At 44.5% G+C, this 26,974-nt stretch overlaps 2 protein-coding genes across 2 annotated transcripts in view; both read left to right on the forward strand.

Moving 5' to 3' along the window:
- Positions 1 to 3,789, forward strand: part of RAB31 (RAB31, member RAS oncogene family) — an 80,998-nt gene extending 77,209 nt beyond the window's left edge. The window contains exon 7 of the mRNA XM_015103657.3: positions 224 to 3,789. Coding sequence (XP_014959143.1) covers positions 224 to 321 — 98 coding nt within the window. The 3' untranslated portion in view covers positions 322 to 3,789. The remainder of the gene's footprint in view (positions 1 to 223) is intronic.
- On the forward strand, positions 1,828 to 26,565 carry TXNDC2 (thioredoxin domain containing 2). Its single transcript, XM_060405254.1, has one exon. It carries the CDS (start codon positions 7,188 to 7,190, stop codon positions 9,027 to 9,029), a length of 1,842 nt encoding a protein of 613 aa, XP_060261237.1. The 5' UTR covers positions 1,828 to 7,187; the 3' UTR covers positions 9,030 to 26,565.
- Positions 26,566 to 26,974: the final 409 nt, after the last annotated feature.

Genomic DNA, 26,974 nt, shown 5'->3' on the forward strand with positions numbered 1-26,974 from the left:
AGAAAGCTGGTTTTACCTTTCCTTTCCTTTCCTTTCTATGTTTGATGTTACACAGCCCAGGCCGGGAGGGTGGCATGGTGGGGGGACACTGGGAGAGGTAGCCCCTCTACCTGGTTGCAGCCTGCAGGTTGTACACATGACGTTGGGGAGCGGGAGCAGGCCCCCATCTGCACAGGGGGTCAGCTGGGAACAAGAACTCACCCTTGGCCTCCCTTCCTTGCAGGTCGCCAGATTCCACCCCTAGACCCCCATGAAAACGGAAACAGTGGATCCATCAAACTGGTGAAGCCAACCTCGCAGGCCGGCCGGCGGTGCTGCTGACCCGGGGCAGGGTCCCCTGTACTTGAAGAGGCCGGAGCTCCCTCCCTAGGCGCTTCCTCGGGGCCTCCCGCCTCGGTAGTCTGGCCCCTGGCTCAGAGCCCCACAGAGAACAGGGCAGGAAATGTCCCTGGAAAAGGATTCTGGGAAACTCTGGGAAAACCTGTCACCCTGCCACAGAAGGGCCTTTGGTGTGTGAAATTCACTCAGAGGGAATGGATTTTAGGTATTAAGTATAGTTGAGTTTTTTTGTTAAAAGCCTTAAAATATTCTTAAATTTGTACAAAAGTCTTACTGGCTTATGTGTGTGAGATTCTAAAGTGGTGTTCCACTCTGATTTCCTGTGTTTCTAATCAAATGTCAGGAACTTCTTCAGCGCTATTGCCTTAGTTACTCCACCAACCTTTGGTGAAAGGTTCCCTTAATTTTCCTTTCAGTGAGGTGTAACTGGACCATCTACGGTAGAACTCGAGCTTGTTATGAAAGTGGAGGAAGATGTATTAGGAACTGTTGTCTACATCTCTGACTTTAATTCCATGAACATTTTTCTAAGCCTTGGTCATATAAACCAACTGAACCCGCCGACTACAGTATTTCACGTTGTGCTGGGAGTTGGAGGCCTGGTGTTGGAAATCATTTGGAGTCATTACCGTGTAAGCAGTGACAAATGCAGGATATAAATATTATTCCAGAGACCACCTGGTTTGCATGACCTGCAGGGTAATAAATCCCCACTCTCTTAGGGAAGTTTCTCACAGAGTGTTATTTTACTAAGAGAGTGTGACATAGTGCCATATCCTGGGAGCAAATTACCCAGATGATGTTTGACTCTAAATTGTAGGGCAAACTTCTCACATTAAACAATATCAATGAATAATTGATTACAGGAAAGCCAGCCAGAAATACTGGCACAGTAAGATTCTAGATGCCTGCCCGCCTGCCTGCCCCTCCTCCCTGCCCCACCCAAAACTACGAAATCAGAGGGTCTTTAAGAAAAGACCAAGCTTTGGTGGGGTGGGTATTAGGGTTGAACAGAAGTCTACTCCAAGAATGCCTGTTAGCTGGAATGGGCTCCAATGAACCTTCTCTTTTCAGACTCCCTGTCAGCTCAATGAATTGTTTTATTCTTAGTCGTATCTGACTCTTTATGACCCCATGAACGGTAGCCTGCCAGGCTTCTCCGTCCTTGAGATTCTTCAGGCAAGAGTACTGGAGTGGGTTGCCATTTCCTCCTCCAGGGGATCTTCCCAACCCAGGGATTGAACCAGCGTCTCTTATGTCTCCTGCATTGGCAGACAGATCCTTTACCACTGAGCCACCTGGGAATCCCAGTGAATTAAAGGTGTCTGAATCCAGTGGAAGGGAAGGGAAGGAAACTGTCCCTATTGAAAGTGCACATCCTGTTTTCTAATTTTCATAAAAACCTGGGATCGAGAAGCGGTTGTTTTCCTAGGAAGGCTCAGGATGGGAAGTGAATCTTGGAGGAGATTCACACTGGTGCCTTTTGTGGGGTGAGATGTGGCTGACCAGGTAGTGTGGTAACAGGGCCAGTTGGTACCTTCAAGGCTCAACAAACATTCATTGAAGACCTACAGTGTAAAAATCAAGAAAGAGATCATGAGCCGATGAAAGACCTTGAACTCTCTGTAACTTAGTGTGAGCCATTCTTGAGCCCTTCCATGCTGGTCCCACCAGCCCTTGATGGTTGGGGATATTGAGTCTGCTGTCAAAAAAAGTGAGAGTCCTTACGAGATCAGGGCCTCATTCACACTTCTTCACATGGGCTGCAATGAAGAAAACAGTTTGAAATCTCAGAGTTCGGTTTTTTTCAGCTTGAGAATATGTTGTCAATTTGATGCTCTTACCACTTTTCTCAGCTTGCTAGAATCATTTGACAATCTTAGGACATGGAAGCTGAAAACACTTATTTTTGGTTCAAGAGCTTAAGCTCCAGACAGGTTCCCCTAAAACTGTTGGCAAGTTGGAACTTGGACACCTTGGTATACTTTGCAGGGTTTTAAGGATTTTGTGCACCTTGTCAACATTATGGGCTCCGTGATTCTGCTTGCAGGCTGAGCCATTATCTTGCCTCTTAACAAAGTTAAAAAAAAATGTGGGTTGCACATTCAAGTGACCTCGTTCCAGGTGGCATGCAGGCTTATTTTGGAATCTTTCATCATCTGGCAGTCCCCAAGGACCAGAGCTTGTCTCTAGATACGATTGCCTAGCTAAGGAGGTGCATGGCCTGGAGGAGTTTGCAACTTTGGGCTGGCTGTTCAGTGCTCCCATCTTGCATAAAAGAGCTGGTCTTAACCACGCAAAGCAGGTTACCCACCTGTGAGCCTGTGGCTTAGTTTCAGAAGCCCACGTGGTTGGGAGCCACTCGTTTGCCTTTCTGTGCAGCCTTAACTTTTCAAGGCATTGGCTGGCCACATGCCTGTAGTCACTCTTGGAGCAGTTGTGGAAAGAGAAGACGGCCCTCGGGCACAAAGACATTTGCAGGAACGTGGGGTCTTTTCTGAAGATGGAGGCTCAAGCCTTGTCCACAGGAGCCTTGATTATCTTCCTTTATTTTGCCTTGAGATTACTTTCTGACTGTTCTAATCTCGGAACCATAACCGTGTGATGCGATGTAAAGGCCTGGACGTTAGTGTCGTTCCAAGTTGTCCAGCAGCGTCCTTTGCCCAGTTTCCCCGAATGTGCTTTTCTGTTTTCCTTCCTCTCCCGTGTGGTATGCATGCGCACGTGTGTAAATACAACTTCAGATTTGTTACAGCGACATGTGATCCATTCCCCTGGCTGAGTGTGGCTCCTGGCTCAATCGTGGAAAACGGGCATGGGCTCTCAGGGGGATTGTCTCCCCATGAGAATTCCCCCAGGTGGCACTGGAATTGTGCCACTGCGTGCTCGTAATTGAGCTGCTGTCTTTATAGTGGGGGGCGGTGTATAGGGGACTTTCTTGCAGACCAGAGAAACCTGGAGAGCTGAAGCCAGCCTTTAGCCAAGCAAAGGGCTGGACCCCGTGGAGGACCCAGGGGGGCTCAGGTGACCGAGATGTGTCCCCTGAGGTTGAGGAACGTGACCTGTGATGGCCCAAGAGGCTCCCCTCAGGGCCCCGCGTCTCTCTACTCTGTGACGCTCATCACAACTTGAATAGCGAGTGAAAGAAAGGGCTCTGAGCCACATTCAACCCCGTTAGGTTCTGGTTTAACCTTCGTTACTAAAACCAGACCCAGAGATCCGGTGTCAACACTTAACTGTGTACACTGCCCCCTCCCTCGTGTTTTCATAAGGGGCCTCTGTCTGGGCTGGACCCAGTTCTCACGTATAGAAGACGCCGCTGCAGACCTTAGGACCTACCTGTCCACCTTGTATTCTGTAGTAAAGCACTGCCTTCCACGTTGTCCAATTGTATCTGTTATTTTTGGTTTAACGCACACTGATTCATACTAATAAATATTTTAAGTTTTATCAAGTTTGTCTTTTTCTTACTATAATGTTGGGTTGAATAATCGCAATTTTTTAAGTCAGTTGCTGGCAATGGGAGGAGGGACTGGAAGGCCAATGTCTCTAAGCTTCAGTTTCCTCGTATATAAGATGCAGAGTGTAATTCAAGTGCACCCTTACCCACAATTCTGGAATCTCAAAGGCCTCAGAAGGGACTTTTTCTGAAGTTTGATACAGACTCCTCTGGCTGTAGAATCACAGTTGAGCGGATGTGATGTGCTTTGTAGTTATTCATCCCACCAAGGAGAGGGGCAACGTCTGCACGTCCTGCTGCAGAAATCCTGCCGTTTGCTCATCGGTTGATCCTTGGCTCTGCTGTAGGCTCTGTGATCGATGCACCAGATTGCTGTCAGAAAACCCAAGCAAGATTCTGAGTTCCCAAAACCCCTGCCCCCAACGTGTCACGCAAGGTATGATAGCCACCATATTCCTGAGGAAGTGTCCGTGGGGGCTCTGGGCAACCAATGGGGCTGTGTGTACACAAATTCCACCACCCTAGGGGTCTGCTGAGTGGGCTGCACGGGTTTCACTCGGCAGAGAACACCTCTTTCAGTCCTGGCACTGAGCCGATGCTCATAAACGACGCTCGAGTATAGTGACCTGCTTTGCCCCAGCTGCTGCACCGGGTGTTTTATATCACATGACCTTCTGTTTGCACAACCCCTTCATCAGGCAGATACCACGATTGCATCCATTCTACAAATAAGGAAACTGAGGCCCAGGAAGTTAGTAAGTCGCGTAAAACCATACACTAGGAAGAGCTGTTGTTTAGTCATTAAATTGTGTCTGACTCTTTAGTGACTCCTTGGATGTAGCCCACTAGGCTCCTCTGTCCATGGGACTTCCTAGGGCAGGAATATGGAGTGGGCTCTCATTTCTTCTCCCGGGGATCTTCCTGGACCAGGGATCGAACCCACATCTCCTGCATTGGCAGGTGGATTCTCTACCACTGAGCCACCAGGGAAGCCCAGACTAGGAGGAGAGGAGGAGCCAAATGTCAGCTTCTGTTATTTTTTCCTTTTTCAATTAAGATTTTTTTTAATGGATTTTTTAGATTTTCAATTAAAGATTTAATTTTCAATTAAGATTTAAAAAAATTTTTTTAATGGAGATATAATTAACATATTAGTTTCAAATGTACAACATAATGATTCTATATTTGTGTATCTTGTGAAATGATCACCATGTAAGTCTAATTAACATCCATCACCACACATAGTTAAAATTTCTCTTTCTTGTGATGAGAACTTTTAAGATCTACTCTGTTAGCAATGTTCAAATATGCAGTGTGGTATTATTAATGATTAATTACATATTAATATATTGATTAATTATAGACACCATGCTCCTGGGGGATTTCAGCCTAAGGAACATGGTTTTACTCTGGTGACAGCTCTGTCTTCAATTCCTGCCCTTTCTCCATAATATGTAGGTACACAGGGCTGTGTGAACTCTGGCTGGTTGTGGGTACACAGGGCTGTATGGACTTGCTGTTCCTGAGCCCCCTGCCTCCTGCCAGTTCCCAGGTGAGGTGGTTGGTCTGGCCTGGTCCTGGAACTGGGAACTGTTAAGGATGGAGGAGGCTGTCTGGGGCTGGGGCCCATGCTGTCACCCACTGGTCAAGCCTGTGCCCCTGGTCCTTGCCTCTCACTGCAAATCCCCCTGCACTGTGGCTTCTTTGTTCTTGAGCTTCTCCTGGTTAGAAGAACACAGCCCCACTTGGGATGTGAGGACCTCCCTGGCCCAGCAATCTGCCTATGACCCTTGCTGCCATGGGCACATGGAGCCCACATGGCTGTGCCATTTCCTAGCCTTCCAGGGCGTGCGGGAGGCAGATGCTCCTTCGCTTCCAGCTCTCCTCTGAACACATCCAACCTGGGTCCTTGCTGGGGCTTCTGCCTGGAGAGGGGAGGCCAGGATTCTCTGTCACATGGATGGGGGACCATGTTCTCACTACTGCCTCTTCTCAGTTAGGGAACTCCTCCACGTCGTAATCTCCCTTCCCAGCACCCAAACCAGACATCTGACCAGCAGGTAGGACTCTGCAGAAGAGGGTGATGCAGTTGAGAGGAAACCTTGTTGTTTAGTCGTTCAGTTGTGTCCAAATCTTTTCAACCCCAACTGCAGCACACCAGGCTTCCCTGTCCTTCACTATCTCCTGGAGTTTACTCAAAGTCATGTCCATTGAATGAGTGATGCCATCCAAACATCTTATCCTCTGTTGCTGCCTTCTCCTTCTGCATTCAATCTTTCCAAGCATCAGGGTCTTTTCCAATGAGTTGGCTCTTTGCATCAGGTGGCCAAAGTATTGGAGCTTCAGCTTCAGCATCTGTCCTTCCAGTGACTATTCAGGGTTGTTTTCCTTTTAGATTGACTATTTTGATCTCCTTGCAGTCCCAGGGACTCTCAAGAGTCTTCTCCAGCACCACAGTTCGAGGAGATCACAGAGGAGACCTTAGTAGATGGTTGTGGTGGCCAAGTCATAAAGAGAAGGCTGTGGCTGGGGAGGACCTGGAGGAAGGGGGTAGGAAAGGTGGTTTCAAGTCATCTCCCTGGCAGGCAGCCCAGCCCAGTGTCAGGAGTGTGGGCTCAGAACTTGCCCCACAGATGAGCTCTGTGACCTTGAGTTGGTCCCATAACTTCTCCAAGGCTGAGTTTTCTCACTTGTAAGGTGGAGATCACAATGGGACTTACCTCAGTGGTTTGTTGTAGCAAATAATGCCTGTGAATTCATTTCAGGGACTGGGCATGGCCCCACACATAGAGCAGCCCTAAAACCCAGAGTGTCATGAAACTCTCAAATGGGACACTTGTGAAAACAGAGAGGGCAGGCCGGCTGTAGGCTCCACCCCAGTACAGGTTGTTACTCGACATATGATGTTTGGTTGGAGAAGGTTGAAGAGGATGGCCTTGCTGGTGCCATGAGGCACCTGTGAAGTAGGGGTGGGTAGAGACCAGGAACTGGAAATGGAAAGTGATGAAGCTGGGGTCCTGGAGGAACCAGAAATGAGGTCAGACAACCAAGGAGAAACAAATGAAGGTGAGGATAAAGGTCAGGAGGAGGGAAGGGGGCTGCTTTGGGGACCTGTGTGCTTAGAGGGTCAGCTGCAGTGTCAAGCTAAGCAGAGAAGTTTGTAGTTAAAGGGAAAAAAGCCTAGGTGAAGATTACATGTAATCACAGGCTGCTTGGTCTTGTGTGGAATATGAGTATGCAAATGAATGTATCAGTTAGAAGACTACTTTCCGCGCTTTAAGAAGGACGCCTGCCCATCTTCCTTGGAGTAGATGATCAGAATGCTTTTGTTTCTTCTCTGATAGTTTTATTTTTATCTTTTTCTTCAGAAAGTCCATTATTACAGGTTATGCCCAGCCATGTGACTCTCCAGGTCCCAGCACACCCCCTGGAGGCCTTTGTCCATGAGGTCAGCAATGTTCAACGTACACATGTGGGGGCATCCGAAGCCCTGCAGGCCGTGCACACACTCCCACCCGAGCAGAGCGGTGACACCCCCAGCTCTTCAGCCCAAGTTGTCCTGCCTAAGCAGGGGGACTTTCTCAATTCCTCAGCAAAAGCCATCCCGTCCGAGCAGGCTGACACTCCCAGTTTCCCACAAAAAACCATCCTATCAAAAGAGAGGGAAATTCTCAATTCCCCCCAGAAGAACATCTTGCCCAAGCAGGCTGCCACCCCCAATTCCTCAACCCAAACCATTTCACCAAAGCAGAGTGACATTCCCAATTTCCCAGAAAAAAACATCCCACCAAAAGAGGGTGACATTCTTAATCCCCCCAGTAAAACCACCCTGCACAAACAGGCCAACAACCCCAATTCTTCAGAAAAAACCAAGCAGGGCGACACCCCCAAGCCCTCAGCCAAAATCATTTTGCCCAAGGAGGCTGATGCCCCCATCTCCCCAATCCAAACCATTCTGCCCAATCAGAATGCCTCCAAATTCTCAGAAAAAGCCATCTCAACAAAAGAGGGTGACATTTTCAACTCCCCAGCCAAATCCATTCTATCATGGCCAGCTAACTCCCCCAATTTCCCAGCCAAGATCAATCCATCATGGCAGGCTGACTCCTCCAAGTTCCCAGCCAAGATCATCTCACTCAAACAGGCTGACTCCCCTAACTCCCCAAACCAAATACCCCCACCCAAGCAGACTGACTCCCCCAGTTTCCCAGGCAAAATCATTCCATCACAGCAGGCTGACTCCCCCAAGTTCCTGCTCAAAACTACCCTGCACAAGCAGGTGGACATCCCCACTTCTTCAGAAGAAAGCATCTCACCCAAGCAGGGCAATGCCCCCAATTTTCCAGCAAAATTCAGTTTGCCCAAGAAGAGCAAAACCCACAAGTTCACAACCAAAGCCATTCTGTCCAAGCAGGGTGACACCCCAAAGTCCTCAGCCAAAACCATCCTGCCCGAGGAGGGTGAGACCCCCAAGTCCTCAGCGGAAACCATCCTGCCCAAGGAGGGTGAGACCCTCAAGTCCTCAGCCAAAACCATTCTGCCCAAGGAAGGTCAGGCTCCCAAGTCCTCAACCAAAACTGTTCTACTCAAGGAAGGTGAGACCCCCAAGTCCTCAGCCAAAACCATTCTGCCCAAGGAGGGTGAGACCCCCAAGTCCTCAACTGAAATCATTTTGCCCAAGGAGGGTGAGACCCCCAAGTCCTCAGCCGAAACCATTCTGCCCAAGGAGGGTGAGACCCCCAAGTCCTCAGCCAAAACCATTCTGCCCAAGGAGGGTGAGACCCCCAAGTCCTCAACTAAAACCATTCTACTCAAGGAGGGTGAGACCACCAGGTCCTTAGAGGACACAGTCTGGCCCCCAGAAGGTAATAGCCTGCAGTCAGAGGAAGGCACAGAGCTCCTGGATGGCAACCTGGTGAAGGTGATCCTAAGCAAAGACGACTTCGAGGTGGCGCTAAAGGAAGCTGGGGAGCAGCTGGTGGTCGTGGACTTCTCTGCCACGTGGTGCCAGCCCTGCAAGACCATCAAGTCCTTCTTCCAGGCCCTGTCCCTGAAGCACGAGGATGTGGTGTTCCTGGAAGTGGATGCCAACGAGTGTGAGGAACTGGTGAGAGAGTGCAAGGTCGATTTCGTTCCAACCTTTCAGTTTTATAGAAAAGAAGAAAAGGTGGGCCAGTTTTCTGGTGCCCTGCACGAAAAACTTGAGACACTCATTACAGAATTAAAGTGATCACGTGTTCCAAAAGTGTTAGAAATAGTCGGCTATTCATAGCTTCTGATTTTCTTATATATGAAAAAAGATGAGGGGTGACGAAAGTGTGTGCGAGTGGCACCAGCTCGTAAATCAGGAACATGAACTCTACCCTTTCTGAAAAGCCCTAATGCCTGTTGTGCCCATGTTCTTGTTGATGGAACGGGTGTGAAATTATAATATCATTTCCTCTGATTTAGATGGGAAGTCTGGCTGTCCTACCTCCCCCCACCTTTTTTTTTTTTTGGCCACACTACATGGCATGTGGAATCTTAGTTCCCCAACTAAGGATTAAACCTGTACCCCTTGGATTGGAAACCCAATCTTAACTGCTGGACCATCAAGGAAGTCCCTGTCCCCTATTTTTTTAATCTTGATTTTTTATTTTTCACTCACTCTTGAAAAGTTTTCTTTCACTCACTCATTTAGTCCTAGTGGCAACATTGGAAATTTAGATAATTCTTTTGTTGTTGTTGTTCAATAGCTAAGTTGTGTCCAACTCTGCCACCCTATGAACTGCAGCATGCCAGCTTTCCCTTCCTTCACTATCTTCCAGAGTTTGCTCAAACTCATGTCCATTGAGTTAGTGATGCCATCCAACCATCTCATCCTCTGTCACCCCCTTCTTCTCCTGCCCTCGATCTTTCCCAGCATCAGGGTCTTTTCAAATGAGTCAAACAGGAGATGGCAAGAGTGAACATCAACATTTTAGGAATCAGTGAACTAAAATGGACAGGAATGGGATAATTTAATTCAGATGACCACTATATCTACTACTGTAGGCAAGAATCCCTGAGAAAGAATGGAGCAGCCCTTATAGTCAACAAGAGTCCAAAATGCAGTTCTTGATTGCAGTCTCAAAAGTGACAGTGATTTTGGTTCATTTCCAAGGCAAACCATTCAACATCACAGTAACAAGTCTATGCCCCAGTCTCTAATGCTGAAGAAGCTGAAGTTAAATGATTCTATGAAGACCTAAAAGACTTCCTAGAACTGACACCAAAAATATTATTCTGTAGAGGGACATGATTTAATGATAAGTGGGAATTTCTTTTCTGATGTTCATGAACCTTTGGGATTTCTGATAAGATATTTTTGGAAGTAAAGAATTTGAAGGAGTCACATATCTAACCTCCTTCATGTACAGGAAGTGCTACGGCGACATCAGGGAATTTCACAGGCTCTGTAAACCTCTAAAGGGTTCATTGGTGTCGGAGCTGAGATGGAGGCCATGGTTCCAGATTTTAAGTTCGGACCTCTTTCTACTGACCCATGCTCACACTATCTGAGACAACGCGAAACTTGTGGTTTGCTGCTACCAAGAGCTTTATGATTCAAATTTCAGTTAGTGTGACCCTTGCTGCCATTATGACATCAGCACCCTAGTAACAAGTTCCTGCTTTGTGGTTCTGGTGACTGGGTTTCCAACACCTGCTCTCAGGCGTCTCAGACTATGTGTGTATGTACGTATATGCATATGTAAGTACTCGTATGGGCTTCCCAGGTGGCTCGGTGGGAAAGAATCCCCTGGCCAATGCAGGAGACACAGGAGATGCAGGTACTGTTCCTGAGTCAGGGAGATCCCCTAGAAGAGGAAATGGCAACCCACTCTAATATTCTTGCCTGGGAAATCTCATGGACAGAGAAACCTGATAGGCTATAGTCCATGGGGTCACAAAGGGTCAGATACAGCTGAGCATACATACATACACACACACATATACATATATTTCATGTGTATACATGTAGTTAAGGGAGGGGTACACAGCTCTGGGAAGACAATTCTGGGGGCCTGAGACACTGGGAGCAAATGGGTGGCTCTTGAGGGTCTAGTTTGATCCATGGAGGAAATCTACACCATAAGAGAATTGGTCCATGCTGCTCAAACCACCTACCTCAGCACCATTCTCTTGACTGGACAATAATCAGACAGTGGCCGGGACAGAGTCATGTTCTCTACTCAGAAGACTCAAATATGGACACTCCATTTTGCTAACTAAGAATCATGTACTATAAAAAATGAGCCAAGCAGCTGTTGTCACCTCTAATCTTTAGCATGAAGGAGAAATAAGACACACTTCTAATTAGGAGCGTGATTCCAGATAATCGTCTTGGCTGTGAATGACGATAAATTTAACTAGAGTCTTTGTAAGAATCAATGGAAAATCTGTTTGAGTTGATAAGAGAACTTGACAAAATGGTGGTATTCAGAGAATATCCAGAAGTCAATAGTGTCCTTTTGATTCAGTGATAAATGATTGGGAATCTTCATGGGAACATAGTGATGAAAAAATAAAATACCTGGCAACAGTCCTAACTAGAATGGTCAGGATGATTAAGACTAAATCTCGAAGTTTGAAGACATAGTCAACAAGTAGGTCTAAATGAAGTGAGACAAGATATTGATTCTTTCCACTTAATTAGTAGACTATAATTCCCAAGCAACATTTCAATGAGTCATTGGGAGAACTTGAAAAACATACTTAAAAATCATAGATAAGAACAGATAGGAAAAAGTCTAAAACGAGAAGTAATGCAGAGAAATTTGCCCCATAATTAGTATATAGTATAATTATAGTGCTGCTGCTGCTGCTGCTAAGTCGCTTCAGTTGTGTCCGACTCTGTGCAACCCTATAGATGGCAGCCCACCAGGCTCCCCGCTCCCTGGGATTCAGTACTCCCAGAAAAGAGTACTGAAGTGGGGTGCCATTGCCTTCTCCAATGCATGAAAGTGAAAAGTGAAAGTGAAGTCACTCAGTTGTGTCCGACTCTTCGAAACCCCATGGACTGCAGCCTACCAGGCTCCTCCATCCATGGGATTTTCCAGGCAAGAGTACTGGAGTGGGTTGCCATTGCCTTCTCCGATAATTATACTAATATAATACTAATATGTCCTGGGTGTAATTTGGAAGGACTGATGCTAACTCTGAAACTTCAGTACTTTGGCCACCTCATGTGAAAAGTTGACTCATTGGAAAAGACTCTGATGCTGGGAGGGATTGGGGGCAGGAGGAGAAGGGGACGACAGAGGATGAGATGGCTGGATGGCATCACTGACTCAATGGATGTGAGTTTGAGTGAACTCCGGGAGATGGTGATGGACAGGGAGGCCTGGGCGTGCTGCAGTTCATGGGGTCACAAAGAGCTGGACACGACTGAGCGGCTAAACTGAACTGAATATATATATAATTAGTATAGTCATTGTGTACAAGTGTGGTGATACCAATAGTAGTATTGAGGAAGGAAGAAAAGACAGCAATGAGTCATAATAATAACCAAAAATCAGAATTTGGTGTGTAAATAGTAACATAGGAAAAAGAAAATATTTCAGTTCAAAGGACGATGACTAGATTATTATATTTTTAGTTGTATAGCAAAATGTAGATCTTTGGGAAAAAAATCAGTTGGCATCCTTATTCCCATGCGAGATACCAAATAAATAAAAATTGGATTGAAAATTAAAAAATAAAACATGAAATCATTTAAAAATTGAAGAAGATTTGGTTAAATCTTCCACCGATCTGATTCATGTACAGGAAAAGAATTTTTCAAATACAAGTGCAATTAAAGACTTCTGAACATGTAAAACATTTAAACATTCTCATGCCAAATTAGAAACACAATAAGAAATAAAAACTGAAAAAATATTTGCCAAATATATGACATAAAATTCAATGTTTTTATTCTAAACAGTACTCTAGCAAATCAGTAAGAAAAATGGAGCACCCCAACCGAAAAGAAAGCCAAAGACACAGTTTATATTAGAGTAAGAACAAGTGGGTGATAAACACGGACATTTTTTTTTTTTTTTTTTACGGACATTTTTTACTGATAGGAAAATACAAGCAGAAGTCACCAAGACTTTGATAGCAGAGTTCACTGGGATACAGGAAAACAGCCACTCACCAGCTGCCAAGAGTTAAGATGCTGCAAAGCCTTGAGACACAGCAGGATAACAAAGGTGCAGACCCTTTGTGAACCTGAGCCTGTGCACCCATCTGCCAGGACACAATTCTACACACTGTGGGATTAAACAGACACGTCTCTCTCACAGCCTTGGGGGCCGGAAGTCTGAGATGGTTCCTTGTCACTGTTTTGTCTTCATGCACAGGCCCGGCATCGGTGTGCCCAAACCTCCTCCTCTTATGACACCAGTCAGATTGGACTAGGGCCTATCCTAACAGCTTCATTTTAGTTTAATCAAGTCTTTGAAGAGCTTATCTCCAAACACAGTCATTTTATGAGGTACGGGGGCTGGAAATTCAATGTGTGGATTTGGGGGAAGACATAATCTAACCCTTAGCAGCTCCAGCTGAGGCTCAGGGTCTGGCTTCTGGGCTGCATCTCAAAAAAAAAAAAAGGTCATTTCCAGGGAGATGTAGGAGCTCACATCTGGACACTGCCAATCAGGGAAGGGGGTGGCCTAAGAAACTCTGCCTCAGGGCCCCATGGAGTCAGCCCAGCAGTGCCAGCGGGGGCTTCTCCAAAGGCCCGGGAGGGCATGGTGCCAAGCGGTCTGTGGTCCCCCTGGAATGCAGGCCTTGAAGCACAGACTGAAAGACCAGGATGCTGAGGCCACAGGTGCAGTGAGGCCAGTCAGTGTCCATTGCTCCAGACAATTCCCCCACCTTGAGAGAAGCCTCGGGGGCTGGGAGGGCCCGTCACCAAGCTCCCATACCGCAGGGTGGAAGGCCTGTGCTGACCTCTTACCCTCAAGCAGGCTGGCCAGGGGGAGGCGGTGTCAGATCCCCTTCTGCTCCCCCTGCAGGAGGGAAGGGAGTGAACTCAGGGTGGTCAGGACCAGGTTAAACCAGCATTTCTCAAACCACGGGTCATAAAACCACATGCAGAGCTGCTAAACACCCAGATGTCCAGGCATCTGTTCTTGAGAAATTAGATTCAGTTGTACATCCAATCGGATTTCCCCTGTAACTATAGGCCTTAAAAATAAATAAACTCTATGCTTTATTCAAAACACAAATTATAACACTCGAGTTTCATGAAAGACAGCACACGGAACACAAATCCAAAGAGAGTAGGAAACGCTTATGAGCTAGGCACTCAGAAAGATGCAAAGGATACGAACAGGGTGAGAGAATTTGGGGGTCTGCTTTTGAAAGTGATGCTTTAGAAATGCATTTTTCTCCAAGTGTGAACAATTTAATTTCATGGTGGGGATCCACACAGAGGTTGAATTCATAGGGGATTCATCCTGTTCCTCGGATGCTTAACATGTCTGTCTGTTTGAGGCAGAAATGTTCAAATGTTTCAAATAAATTATACTCAGTAAATACGTAAAAGATGTTCATAGATTGTTGCTTAGAGAATCCCACTGGGATTTGGGGCAGGTTTTTAAGATCTTGCAAAGTAATTATGAAATGGTACTTTCCATGGAGATAGAAGTTGACTAAAAAACAAAATAAATCAAGAAGTACAAGGAGAAGGTAGCTGCAAATTCTAAAATAATAGTGGCACTTTAATCAGGAGCTCCTTTATAACTATGGTGAAAAAGAGCCAGCCACGGCAATGATGAATATAAGGATCAGTGTAGCAAGGAGCCAGGTAAAGCTTCACGGTCCAGGAAGATCAAGATTTTCAGATTCTAGAGCAGAAAAAAATGATTGATTTGAGTATATGAAAGCATAGAAAGTGGTGAAAATGAGGTTAAGGTTGGTAAGGAGAGGCAGTGATTGAAACGAAAGAAGGTGAATTGTTAAAACCGGGAGAAAATGTGATTTTTCTGTTGCCTATCGGTAGGAATTTCGGTGCTTTTAAGCTTGAACGTCGAGTCGGCTTCTTTTAGGTTAAGATGGTGATTTCAAGCAAGAGTGAGATGTGACCTGGGAAGATGGGAGAGGAGCAGGGTCGCTCCGGCATTGTGTCCGTGGTCTTGATTGCCTTCACTAAACATCCAGGGGCCTCTGGCCTCCAGACACCACTTACTGGTGGGGTTTGAGGAGGGTGGACAGGAGGGCAGCTTGAAAGGCAAAGCTAAATGCGGCTCTGATGACTCATAGATCAATATCTTTCACGGACATTAAGATGGCTTGGAGGAAGTCACCAGCCAGCTAATGATTCTCAGAAATGGCAGATGAAGCCAGTCACCTCCCAGAGAAGGTTTTAAGGAGATTTCCTTTAAATCATGCCAGTTAAGGAGGGCCAGGCTGTGGTGTGTTGTTATGCTCTCACAGACAGCCAAGTAACTGGAATCAGAGAAGCCTCTTAGTGAACCAATTCTACATCAGTGGCTTTTGGGGGCTCTCCTTCCTATGTTCATCTCCTTAAATAATTTTATCTCTCCCTCTGAGCTTGAAATCACTCCTATGATAAAGGTGATTACTTTCAAATAAACTTTGTTTTTGTATCTGAGATTTTTTTTTAAAGCATTTACAAATCTGAACAATAACCTCACTTCATTTTGGATTTTTACTTTCATATATGCATTTAGATGTAAAGATGCTAAAATAAAATCGGGAGTTTTGCACACTGGATAACAGCTACCAGCATTTCTCCTCTTTAAGCCCCACCCATGGTACTAATTCTTTCCTTACAGGCTTTACAAAAAAGGGCCAAGATTTATCATATATATGGTTCAGTCACTACACATGTTTATTGCTGATATTCGGGTTGAAGGCAGAAAGATGGGTGCATATGTCAGAAACGAGCTCTATTCAGAGCCAGTCAAGAAACTGTTTTGAATACAATGAATTCTTTGAAATCATAGGTTCTCCTCTGGGAAAGCTGTTTAGAGGTTCATAGGAAAACTCCTCTGTTTCCAATTAAAATTAATAAATTGATTTGTAATTCTTAGGACTTTCCTACGCCTCACTGACTTGGTTAAATGTGAGATCTTGATAACCCTTGTTTATCTCCCAGATGGAGATTACAGGTCTTTGCACCACTTCAAGTGAATTACATCCAAACGTCTGCTCTGTAGGAGGGAAAAGTTGAGCTGACCAGCAGGGGCATGGAGACTTCCTGCATGCAGGTCAAGGGTGAGTAAGGTTCCTCTCATTTCTGGCAGCAAAGGATGTCAACAAGAAGAAAATGAAGCAGTGAAGATGAGACCCAGGAACTTGGGAGGGGTCTGCAGAAGTTGCCAAAGCCACAGGGGTGATCTGTGGGTATAATATGGAACCTGGTTACTGGACATGGGAATAAGATGAGCTCAGGGGAGATGACGAGGGAAAGGATGAGAAGCAGAGGCAGTGGTCAAGCAGCGACAAGTGGGGCAGAGGTACAGGGCAGCGATGGGTCATTCTGGCTTCAAGGCCAAAGTCAGGACAGACAAAATCTGATGCTGCTCTTTAATGCCTTTGTTGTGTAGGCGCTCAGTCATGTCTGACTCTTTGCTACTCCATGGACTGTAGCCCACCAGGCTTCTCTGTCCGTGGGATTTCCCAGGCAAGGCTGCCATTTCCTCCTCCGAGGGATCTTCTCCACCCAGAGACTGAACCTGTGTCTCCTGCATTGCAGGCGGATTCTTTACAGCTAAGCCACCGAGGAAGCCCTGCAACACACTCATGATTTCTTAAATAAATCATTGGGCTACACCAGAAATCTAGACTTGTATGGCTTATGAAGATGTGGGAAACTGGATGGCTGTAACTAGAGTGTATTTACCAATCTGACTCTAAACTAGGTAATAGCCTGGGTGGCCAAAAACTCCATCTGAAATACAATATGTTTAATACTGTAATGGGGTTTGCCATGCCTGATGAAAGACAACACAAAGTTTGCTAATGTGTGGGGGAAGGAATGAGCTGGGTCTGAGGCGGCCTTGGGTATTCTGTGTACTTCAACTTCTGATAATTCTCAACCCTATTATTTAAAAAAGAGAAAGACACCTAGATTTGTTTGGTAATCACTGGTGAATTTACACATAACTTAGGTAAATGTTACTTTTCACAATACCTCAGTTATTTTTATAAGAGAATTAGAGACAGGGAAATAGTTTTCACATCATATAAAACAATCAGTTGATTAAATGTCTTTTATGTTTTCAATGAATAGTAATTATACCTTTTCCTGTTATTACATTTCTCTATGTTGGGTTATTTGTCAGAGATGATTTTAATCAAATTCTGAAGTTGATGTGAAATTTGTTAGTACGCACAGTAGGGGACTAAACAGTGGCTCCAAAAGATATTAGATCCTAACCCCAGGAACCTGTAAATGTTACCTTATTTGGAAAAAGGGTCTTTGCAGATTGTGATTAAATTCAGGGTCTTGAAATGAGAAGATAATCCATAATTATCTGGGTGAATCTTAGAGGTCTTCAGAGTGGAGTTATCCAAGAGAGGTAGAAGGTGACTCAACATACACACACACAGAGACACGCACACGTGCATAGGAGAAGGCCATGTGAATATGGAGACCAGCTAAGGAACCACCAGAAAGTGAAAGGATTAAAGAACAGATTCTTCTCTAGTATCTCCAGAGGGGTTGCAGCCCTGTTCCCACCTTGACTTTGGACTTCTGGCCTCCAGAGCTCTGGGAGAATAAGTATCTGTTGTTTTAAGCAACACTTAGTGGTTATTTGTTACAGAGGCCACAGGAAACTAATATGCTGCTGCTGTTAAGTTGCTTCAGTTGTGTCCACTCTGTGTGACCCCATAGCTGGCAGCCCACCAGGCTCCTCTGTCCCTGGGATTCTCCAGGCAAGAATACTGGAGTGGGTTGCCATTTCCTTCTCTAGTGCATGCATGCATGCTAAGTCACTTCAGTCATGTCCGACTCTGTGCGACCCCATGGACAGCAGCCCACCAGGCTCCTCTGTCCATGGAATTCTCTAGGCAAGAGTACTGGAGTGAGTTGCCATTTCCTTCTCCAGGTAACTAATATACTAATGAATAAAATAATTTTACTGTTTTGCAATAGGTGCATATTTGCATTGCACATTTGCAATGTGTTCAGTTCAGTTCAGTTCAGTTGCTCAGTCATGTCCTACTCTTTGCGATTCCATGAATCGCAGCATGCCAGGCCTCCCTGTCCATCACCAACTCCCAGAGTTCACTCAGACTCACATCCATCAAGTCGGTGATGCCATTCAGCCATCTCATCCTCTGTCGTCCCCTTCTCCTCCTGCCCCCAATCCCTCCCAGCATCAGAGTCTTTTCCAATGAGTCAGCTCTTTGCATCAGGTGGCCAAAGTACTGGAGTTTCAGCTTTAGCATCATTTCTTCCAAGGAACACCCAGGGCTGATCTCCTTCAGAATGGACTGGTTGGATCTCCTTGCAGTCCAAAGGATTCTCAGGAGTCTTCTCCAACACCACAGTTCAGAAGCATCAATTCTTTGGTGCTCAGCTTTTTTCACAGTCTATACACGACCACAGGAAAAACCATAGCCTTGACTAGATGGACCTTTGTTGGCAAAGTAATATCTCTGCTTTTCAATATGTTATCTAGGTAGGTCATAACTTTTCTTCCAAGGAGTAAGCGTCCCTTAATTTCATGGCTGCAGTCACCATCTGCAGTGATTTTGGAGCCCCCCAAAATACAGTCTGACACTGTTTCCACTGTTTCCCCATCTATTTCCCATGAAGTGATGGGACCAGATGCCATGATCTAAGTTTTCTGAATGTTGAGCTTTAAGCCAACTTTTTCACTCTCCTCTTTCACTTTCGTCAAGAGGCTTTTAGTTCCTCTTCACTTTCTGCCATAAGGGTGGTGTCATCTGCATATCTGAGGTTATTGATATTTCTCCTGGCAATCTTTTGATTCCAGCTTGTGCTTCTTCCAGCCCAGTGTTTCTCATGATGTACTCTGCATATGTGTTACTGCACCTGAAATAAGCATTTCTAGCATGATGCTTTCTTTAATGGTCTAAGAAGTTTGTATTCTGTCCAGTTATAAGAATATTATTCATACACATCTTTTAATTATTTTCGTTCATCATAGGGTCAGGTAGAATGGACATGTTGACTATTTTTTCATAACCCACAAACCATTGCATGCAAAATACAATTGTATGTTTTATTATATTTATCTTTTTATTTAGCTCCTCTGCTAGTTTTCTGAACCAAGAGGATGGTCAATATCACAGGTCCCAAATGAAAGATGATCTACGAATATTTTTTTGACAAGAAGATTTTAATTGTTTAAAAAATTTAATTTTATTCAAGTTTGGTTGATTTCTCTGTATATGTATGTATATTCTTTTCCATGGTAGTTTAACACGGAATATTCAATATAGTTCCCCGTGCTGTATAGTAGGAACTGTTTAGCACAGTTTAGGAACTATTTATCCATCATATATATAATAATTTGCATCTACTAATTCCAAACTCCTAACCCACCCCTCCTCTAAACCCCCTCCGCCTTGGCAAACACCAGTCTGTTCTCTATGTCCATGATTCTTTTTTTATTTCATAGATAAGTTCATTTGTATCATATTTTAGATTCCACACAGAAGTGATATCATATGGTGTTTGTCTTTGTCTTTCTGACTTACTTTACTTAGTATGATAATCAGTAGGTCCATCCATGTTGCTGCAAATGGCATTATCTTATTCTTTTCCATGGCTGAGTAGGATTCCATTATATACATGTACCATATCTTTTTTATCCATTCAGGAAGATGACCTATGAATGTTAACACATTCATTGGAAGGCAAACAAAGCTATAGGAAAACAGTGGTGTTGGAGCAGGAGATATTTCTAGGCCTTCCCCCTGGATGGGTGAAAGGGTATGCACTGGAACGAAGGAGTAGTTAGCCAATGGAGCTGCCGGTGCTCCGTCCAGGATCCACTGTTGGAAGAGATGCTGAATCCCCAGGAGGAAGGAAGGAGCACCGCAGTGATTCCTTCAAGACTACCCCCAGAGGGACCTCTGGCCGTTGACTCAGGCCACTGCATACCAGGGAGAAGGAAACACCCAGATTTTCCTGTGTTTGGGGCACAGCCTTAGCTAACATGTATACTGCAGATAGAAATGCCACCAGATGTGTTCCCTCAGCCTGGCCCCTGCTATAGGGTGCTTTACCAGTGGCCTCCTTACCACCACACCTCCCACCTGATGGTCGTTTTCTTGGGCCCTGAGTGTAAAATGCACATCTCAATGATTTCCTAAGAGGAATGTAGAGTCAGGGACCAAGCACCCTCTACTGCACTGCCAACATGCAGTAATTTATGTGTAAATATAAATTCTGGAACTTACATAATCATTTCCAAAATTGCACCATTAGGTTGTCTGGGCAGGCACACTCTAATTTCAGCTTAACGTATTTCTTCTGAAACTGAACCACAGTATAAGCTGGATCAGTGATAAACCCCACACTCTCCGGGCTGGACTTTACATGAAGCTACAGACTCTTAAAGGACAAGTCATTCACTGTAAAATCCACTGCTAGCATCTGAATTGTGATTTCATTCCCACTCTTTAGCCTGACAATTCTTCAAAATTCATGTTTCTATTGATTTTTGGCCAGATTAAAAATAGGAATAATTATATCTTGGTTGCCACATGCTTGTTTTATTTCTCTGAGCTTGTCAACTTACCCTCCTGGGCAAGGACAAAGGGCAAGAAGCAGTCTGGTGGCTCAGCCTGCTGCTGACTCTGGTCAGGGCGCAGTGCGGGTGACACAGGCAACCCTGGAAGGTGAAACTGGCCGGAGGAGGAATCGATGCTGCCGTGGAGCCCCGATGTGTGTGTCACTTGTCTTTGCCAGCAGGCTCCAGCCCTGGGCTCAGTCATTTAAAGAGAGCTGGGAGGTGGTAAATGGCGTGTGAAAAAGATAGGCATGTGTGTGTGTTTTCAAGTGTTCCAGGCTTTTTTTTTTTTTTTTTAATCACCTTTGTAAGGAAGTAAAACCTTGAAATCACTGAGGCTAGGATAAATTAAGTTTCTCAGTCTTTTTTAAAAAATTGAGGTATAGCTGATTTACAATGTTGTTTTAAATTGTGCTGTACAGCAAAGTGATTCAGTTATATGTATATAAAATATATTCTTTTTTAAAAAATATTCTTTTCCACGGTAGTTTATCATAGACTATTGAATATAGTTCCCTGTACTTCCTAAGTGGCGCAGTAGTAAAGAATCCACCTGCCAATGCAGGAGACATGGGTTCGATCCCTGGGTCAGGAAGGTCCCCTAGAGAAACAAATGGCAATCCACTCCAGTATTCTTACCTGGAGAATCTCATGGACAGAGGAGACTGGTGGGCTACAGTCCATGGGGTTGCAAAGAATCAGACAGCACTGAGCATTAAGACCATTGAATGTAGTTCCCTGTGCTATTCAGTAGGACCTTATTTATCCATTCTATATATAATAGTTTGCATCTGTCTAAAAGCCCTTTAGTTCCAAGGAAGATCCTCCATCTGAGGAAGCAGCTTGGTGAGTTTCTGTGATACAGCTGTGTGATTGCATTGGAATAAAATTAAATCTACATACTTGGCTTTGATTTCTATTAAACATATAACAAGTGGACAAGGGCTAAAGCCATTGTACCAAGTAAAGTGCTGAGGATACAGTGTTAATGCTTCCTCTATCAACTCAGGCTTCCCTGGTGGCTCAGAGGTTAAAGCATCTGCCTGCAATGTGGGAGACCTGGGTTCCATCCCTCGGACAGGAAGATCCCCTGGAGAAGGAAATGGCAACCCACTCCAGGATTCTCGCCTGGAGAGTCGCATGGACGGAGGAGCCTGGTGGGCTACAGTACATGGGGTTGCAAAGGTTCAGGCATGACTGAGCGACTTCACTTTTTACTTCACTTCACTTCACTATCAACTTGATGTACTTCTTTCATCATACGAACCTGCCAGATGAGTTCATGGGGGGTCAGTAGGGTCTGGCCACACCTCCAGATCCACTCAAAAGATGGTTGACTCCAGGGTTCCTGCCCACCTCACAGGTGTTCTGGTGGTGGTGTGTGAACTCATCCCATCCACATTTAGAATGAGCTTTCTAGGTTCCTGATTGTAACTGCTCAGGCCCCAGAAGGCTGGGTTTCTACATAACCCTGGGGTCACCCAGCCTTCACTCGGGTCACAGGCTTAACCCACATGAGTACAGGTCCTTGCTTATCTCTGCGCTGAAAAGTGACCTGCAAATGCATTCTTATTCTTGTTTTTTAATGTCATGGTTAGAAACTTACTTAATATGCTGACAAGATAAATCCAGACTTGGGCAACACACAGGGATCAACAGGACAGAATTTCTGGACAGAATTTCTTTGGAAGTAACTATTTGTCAGAGTGTGCTGTTGAGTCTCCAGTGGGATCAGCTTCATTTTTTAAATTATTTTTTTCAGATACGTTTATGATTCTAAGGAGATAATACAACTATATAACCTCTAAAAAGGAGCCAAAAATGAATGTTTACCCCACCTGAGAATGAGCAATTATGAAGTAAATAACAGCAATGATGACATTTACTATCTTACGAGTGCCAGACATTGTATTCAAATGTTTACAAGGCTCTTTTCCTTTAATTTTTACAACAGTAAATAGTTGTATTATCCCCTTAGAAACTAAAAGGCCAGGAATTGAACCCAGATTGGAGTGAGCCTAAGCTCAGATCCCCAGTATTGCTTTTAAAAGGCCAGGATAGTGATGTAAAAAAAAGCCATTGAGAAGGAAGATGGCCAGGGCTCTGTTACAGAAGGACCTGATTAACTGTGTGCACTGTACAAAAACGCTTTCATTCTTTTATTTTATTGTGATAAAATATCTCTGACACGAAATTTACCATTTTAACCATTTTTCCAGTGTGCAGTTCAGTGGCAGTTTGTCCCAAATAAGACCTCAAGCAACAATTGAAATTAATGAATTAAAAAAAAAAAAAAACCCACCAAGGTCTCATTTATCTTCTGTTTTTGAAGTGTCTCATTAAGAAGATGACATTTGGTTGTGGATTTAAATGTCTAACAACTTATATATGTATATGACTGATATTTCAAAGGAGTTATCAAACTGTAGGATCTATCTTATAACAGTCATTTATTAAAAGCTCAGTGTTTGCCAACTATCACACTGAGCACCTTGTACTCATCAGCGAAAGTAAACAGAATTCGGAATGTTGCCATATTATAGATAAGGTAATGAGTATAATTGCACAAACAGGGCAAAAAGTGAGGGAGCCTGGATTCTAGTATCAGTTCAGTTCAGTTCGGCCGCTCAGTCATGTCTGACTCTTTGCAACCCCATGGACTGTAGCACACCAGGCTTCCCTGTCCATCACCATCTCCTGGAGCTTGGTCAAACTCATGTCCGTCTAGTTGGTGATGCCATCCAACCATTTCATCCTCTGTTGTCCCCTTCTCCTCCCTGAGAACCCCAAGAACAGTATGAAAAGGATTCCAGTATGTTGATTAGCAAATATGTGATGTCTGCCCTGGGTCCAGGTTTTGGAAGGCTCTGCAAAGAAGCCTGTGTGTTCAGAGATTACAAGGAGTCAGATAACATCAAATGTGGATTTATTGTTCATAGGCATCTTTGGATTTCTTCTTGCTTGCTTTCCTTTATGAATAAGTGTATTTGGGGACTTCCCTGGTAGTCCAATGGTTAAGACTCTGTGCTTCCAATACACGTAGTGTGGGGTCGACCGCTGGCCAGATTGCTAAGATTTCACATGCTGCGTGGTGCAGCCAAAAACTATTTCTAAAAGGAATAAATGTATTTGTAGGAGAAAATACATAATTAACTGCAGAGAATCTGGGCTTACAGGGCCTCTGGTCTTTGTAACCCAGAGAAAGAAATGGAATGAACAGGAGGAGAAGACAGATTCAATGGGAAAGGATGGATTGAGGAAAGTATACAATTTTGGAGGCCAAAACTGCTGACCCAAGCAATCCAAGGAGACATACATATATGCCTCTTCTTTAGTCCCTGGTGTGGAGAGGGATCTAGCATTTGGTGAGGCTGGGGGCATTGGGGGTGTGGGGAGATGGACGCTCTTCTAAGTCCCTGATTGGAAATGTGAACTGCTACAACCCTTTGGAAGAAATGTGTGCTATATGTATCAAAATAGGAAATAGGCTTGATCCAGAGGTTCCCACGACTGGGCTTCTCCCTGTGGAAATAAAAGCATCTCTGTGGAAGTAAAAGCATCTTGTGGTAAGGACACGTTTATTGCCGTGCTGTTTGTTGGGATAAAAGCCTACATCAGTTTACATGTTCATCAATAAGGGAACAAGTGGTACCATAGTAGGGTCATCTATTCTGTGGATTCAGCTATTAAAAGACTGAGTTAGATCTTTGCCAATTGACCTGATTAGATATCCATACTAAACTGTCAGGTGAATAAAGCAACTGGATATGTTTTTATATATATTATAAAAATTCTTATTAAAAAAAAACCCCAAACAAACTAGCCATATTTTTCTAAGTCTGGATAAATTTGGGGAGCGGCACACAATCCAGACAGTTAACGCTGGTCACCTGAAGTGGAGTCACAATTGCGAGATTCAAGAGGAAGCTTCTTATTCATATGGTCTTGGGTTGTGTCACTTGTTACAATAACCACATATTGCTTTTACAGAATAGAAGATTGAGAAAACATTCTTCAAATCGTTTCTCATAAACAAAGATTGTTCCTTATTGTTTTAACTGCTTTCCATAGTCATACAAGGGGCTTCCCCGGTGGCACAGCGGTAAAGAATGCCTGCCAATGAAGGAGATGCATGTTTGATCCCTGGGTGAGGAAGACCCCTGGGGGAAGAAACGGCAACCCACTCCAGTGTTCTTGCTGGAGAATCCCATGGAAAGAAGAGCCTGGCGGGCTATAGTCCATGGGATCCCGAACAGTTGGACATGGGTGAGTGACTGAAAGGTATCCCGGGATACATTTTTTTTTTCTAACTCTTCTTCCAGCGTTGATTTTTATCTGGTGAAGCTTCCACCTGCCTTCTCTTGGAATCTCTATTTCTCACAGAAGTCTGAAAAATACGCTCCAAGGAGTACCCCCACCATACCCACACTTTCATCACTGCTTCCCTGGGGTGCTTCCTGACCTCGTGCTCGTTGCGGGTGGTTCTCACTCTCCTTCATATCTGAGTGTTTTAGAAAGAGTCCCTCGTGCGCAGTGACTGTGTTCCATTCCCGTTTTACCCCAGCTCCCCCTTTTACACCCTTAGGTGGATGGTTGCTGGTCTTTGCCTTGTAAGACCGCTCAGCAGATTTCTACGCCTCTCACCTTTCTTGGTCCACTCCTGGCTTCCCCGACACCTCCTTCTCCGCAGCCTCTACTATTACCATAGGCAGGAAGCAGCGCAATTAGGTGCTTACACAACGTGGGGGAGGGGCAGGCTCTCTTGGGCAGCTGCTGCCTATGAGGCTGCAGGTCCGACCTCTGACTCGGGGAGCTGGACTTTGCACTCAAGCAGGAGCCGCAGCCTCTGCTGATCCTGCACTACTTACTGCCTCTGGAGACCAGATTGCCGGAGTCTGGGCACTGGATCGCTGCTGCAGAAAGCGTCAAGGCTCCCCACTGCCTCCCAGAAAACAGATAGGGGCAGAGAGCTGGCCTCTGCCTCACTTTCAAATATCCCAGGAGCCGAACTGACTGGTTGAACTGATGCCAAGAACAGAATCCTAGCTGGAAAGGAGCTATTTCATGCTTGTGTCTCCTCTTCAGATGGAGGGGCAGAGGCCATGTCTACTGGCTTACCCCTGAATACCCACCACGAGCTGGGCAAGGCAATAATTTAACATCGATAAAGTATTAACTCATATGATTCTCACGACAAATCTCGGATGGAGCTTTTGTTATTCTTTCCTACTTACAAATGTAGAACAGGCACAGAGAGGTGAAGTCAGTTGCTACAACCACACAGCAGACAACGGTACTTGAACCCAGCCTGTACTCTATATACTTTACTGCCTCAGTATCTGTTGAAGATATGGTCATTTAAATGTTTACTGAAATAAATTAAGCAGAGAATTGTCCATAAATTCATAATTATAGAGCATCTCTATAGTAAAGGTTAACATATTTAAAGATGGAGAAGACAATTGTACTTTGTTATCATTTGTACTGGAAATTGGTAGTGGGTTTTTTTTTTTTTAATTCTATCCAAACTCCTAAGAGATAATCTATACAAAGGTGAGTATTACTCATGATTCAAGTTCGAGGACTTTGTGCCTCTTGGACACCTGAAAACTTGGGAGTTAAAGAATATGCTTGAGTATATTTTTGGTTATTTTCTTAAGGCATCTTTGAGAAGCTGTGTGTCAATGTAGAAACAACAGAAGTCAGTTACACTTAAACAGTTGTTGCCTTAATCACTTTCAAATGTCATTTTATTGTGGCTTTGGGAAGAGTGAAAATGTACAGAAGAGAAAACTGGGCAATTCCTCCCCTCCAGTTTAGGTCTATTAACTGACATGAGATGCTCTCAGCTATGTTTTCATTTCCATATTTAACAACAAAGTTAACACTTGCCAGCTGTTATGAGGTTGTTCTGAGTAGCGTGTGATGTTTGTAAAGTTCTTCGAAGTTTAAGAAGAAAGGTATTAAAAAACACCAAAGCACAAACAAGACCTCACTGGTGGTCCAGTGGTTAAGACTGTGTGATTCCAATGCAGGGTGTGTGCTTCAATCTTTGGTCAGGGAACTAAGATCCCACACACCGTGTGGCAAAAAAAAAAAAAAAAACACAACCCTAAAAAACGAAAACAAAGCACAAAGTGCACTGTTGAATGAGGGGTAGGTGATTCAGGGGGACTCTTGAGTCATTCACAGTGTGGTGCTCTAAAATAGTAATAGAATAATTCTTCTAAAGAAGTTTCACGTATTCTACATATCAAACCAGATATGTAGATTCTTATGGGTTTAGACTCTATTCCATTTTTGAAGCTATACTGCAAAGAGAAAATCAGTTGATTGCAGAGGCGATAACTGAAATAGGCAGAGGTTTCTGAATGATACAGATGTGGAAACTGCAATATATCCATTTCCAGCTTCCTCCTGAACTCGGTGGTGA

Source organism: Ovis aries, chromosome 23, assembly GCF_016772045.2.
Source record: "Ovis aries strain OAR_USU_Benz2616 breed Rambouillet chromosome 23, ARS-UI_Ramb_v3.0, whole genome shotgun sequence".
Lineage (NCBI taxonomy): Eukaryota > Metazoa > Chordata > Mammalia > Artiodactyla > Bovidae > Ovis > Ovis aries.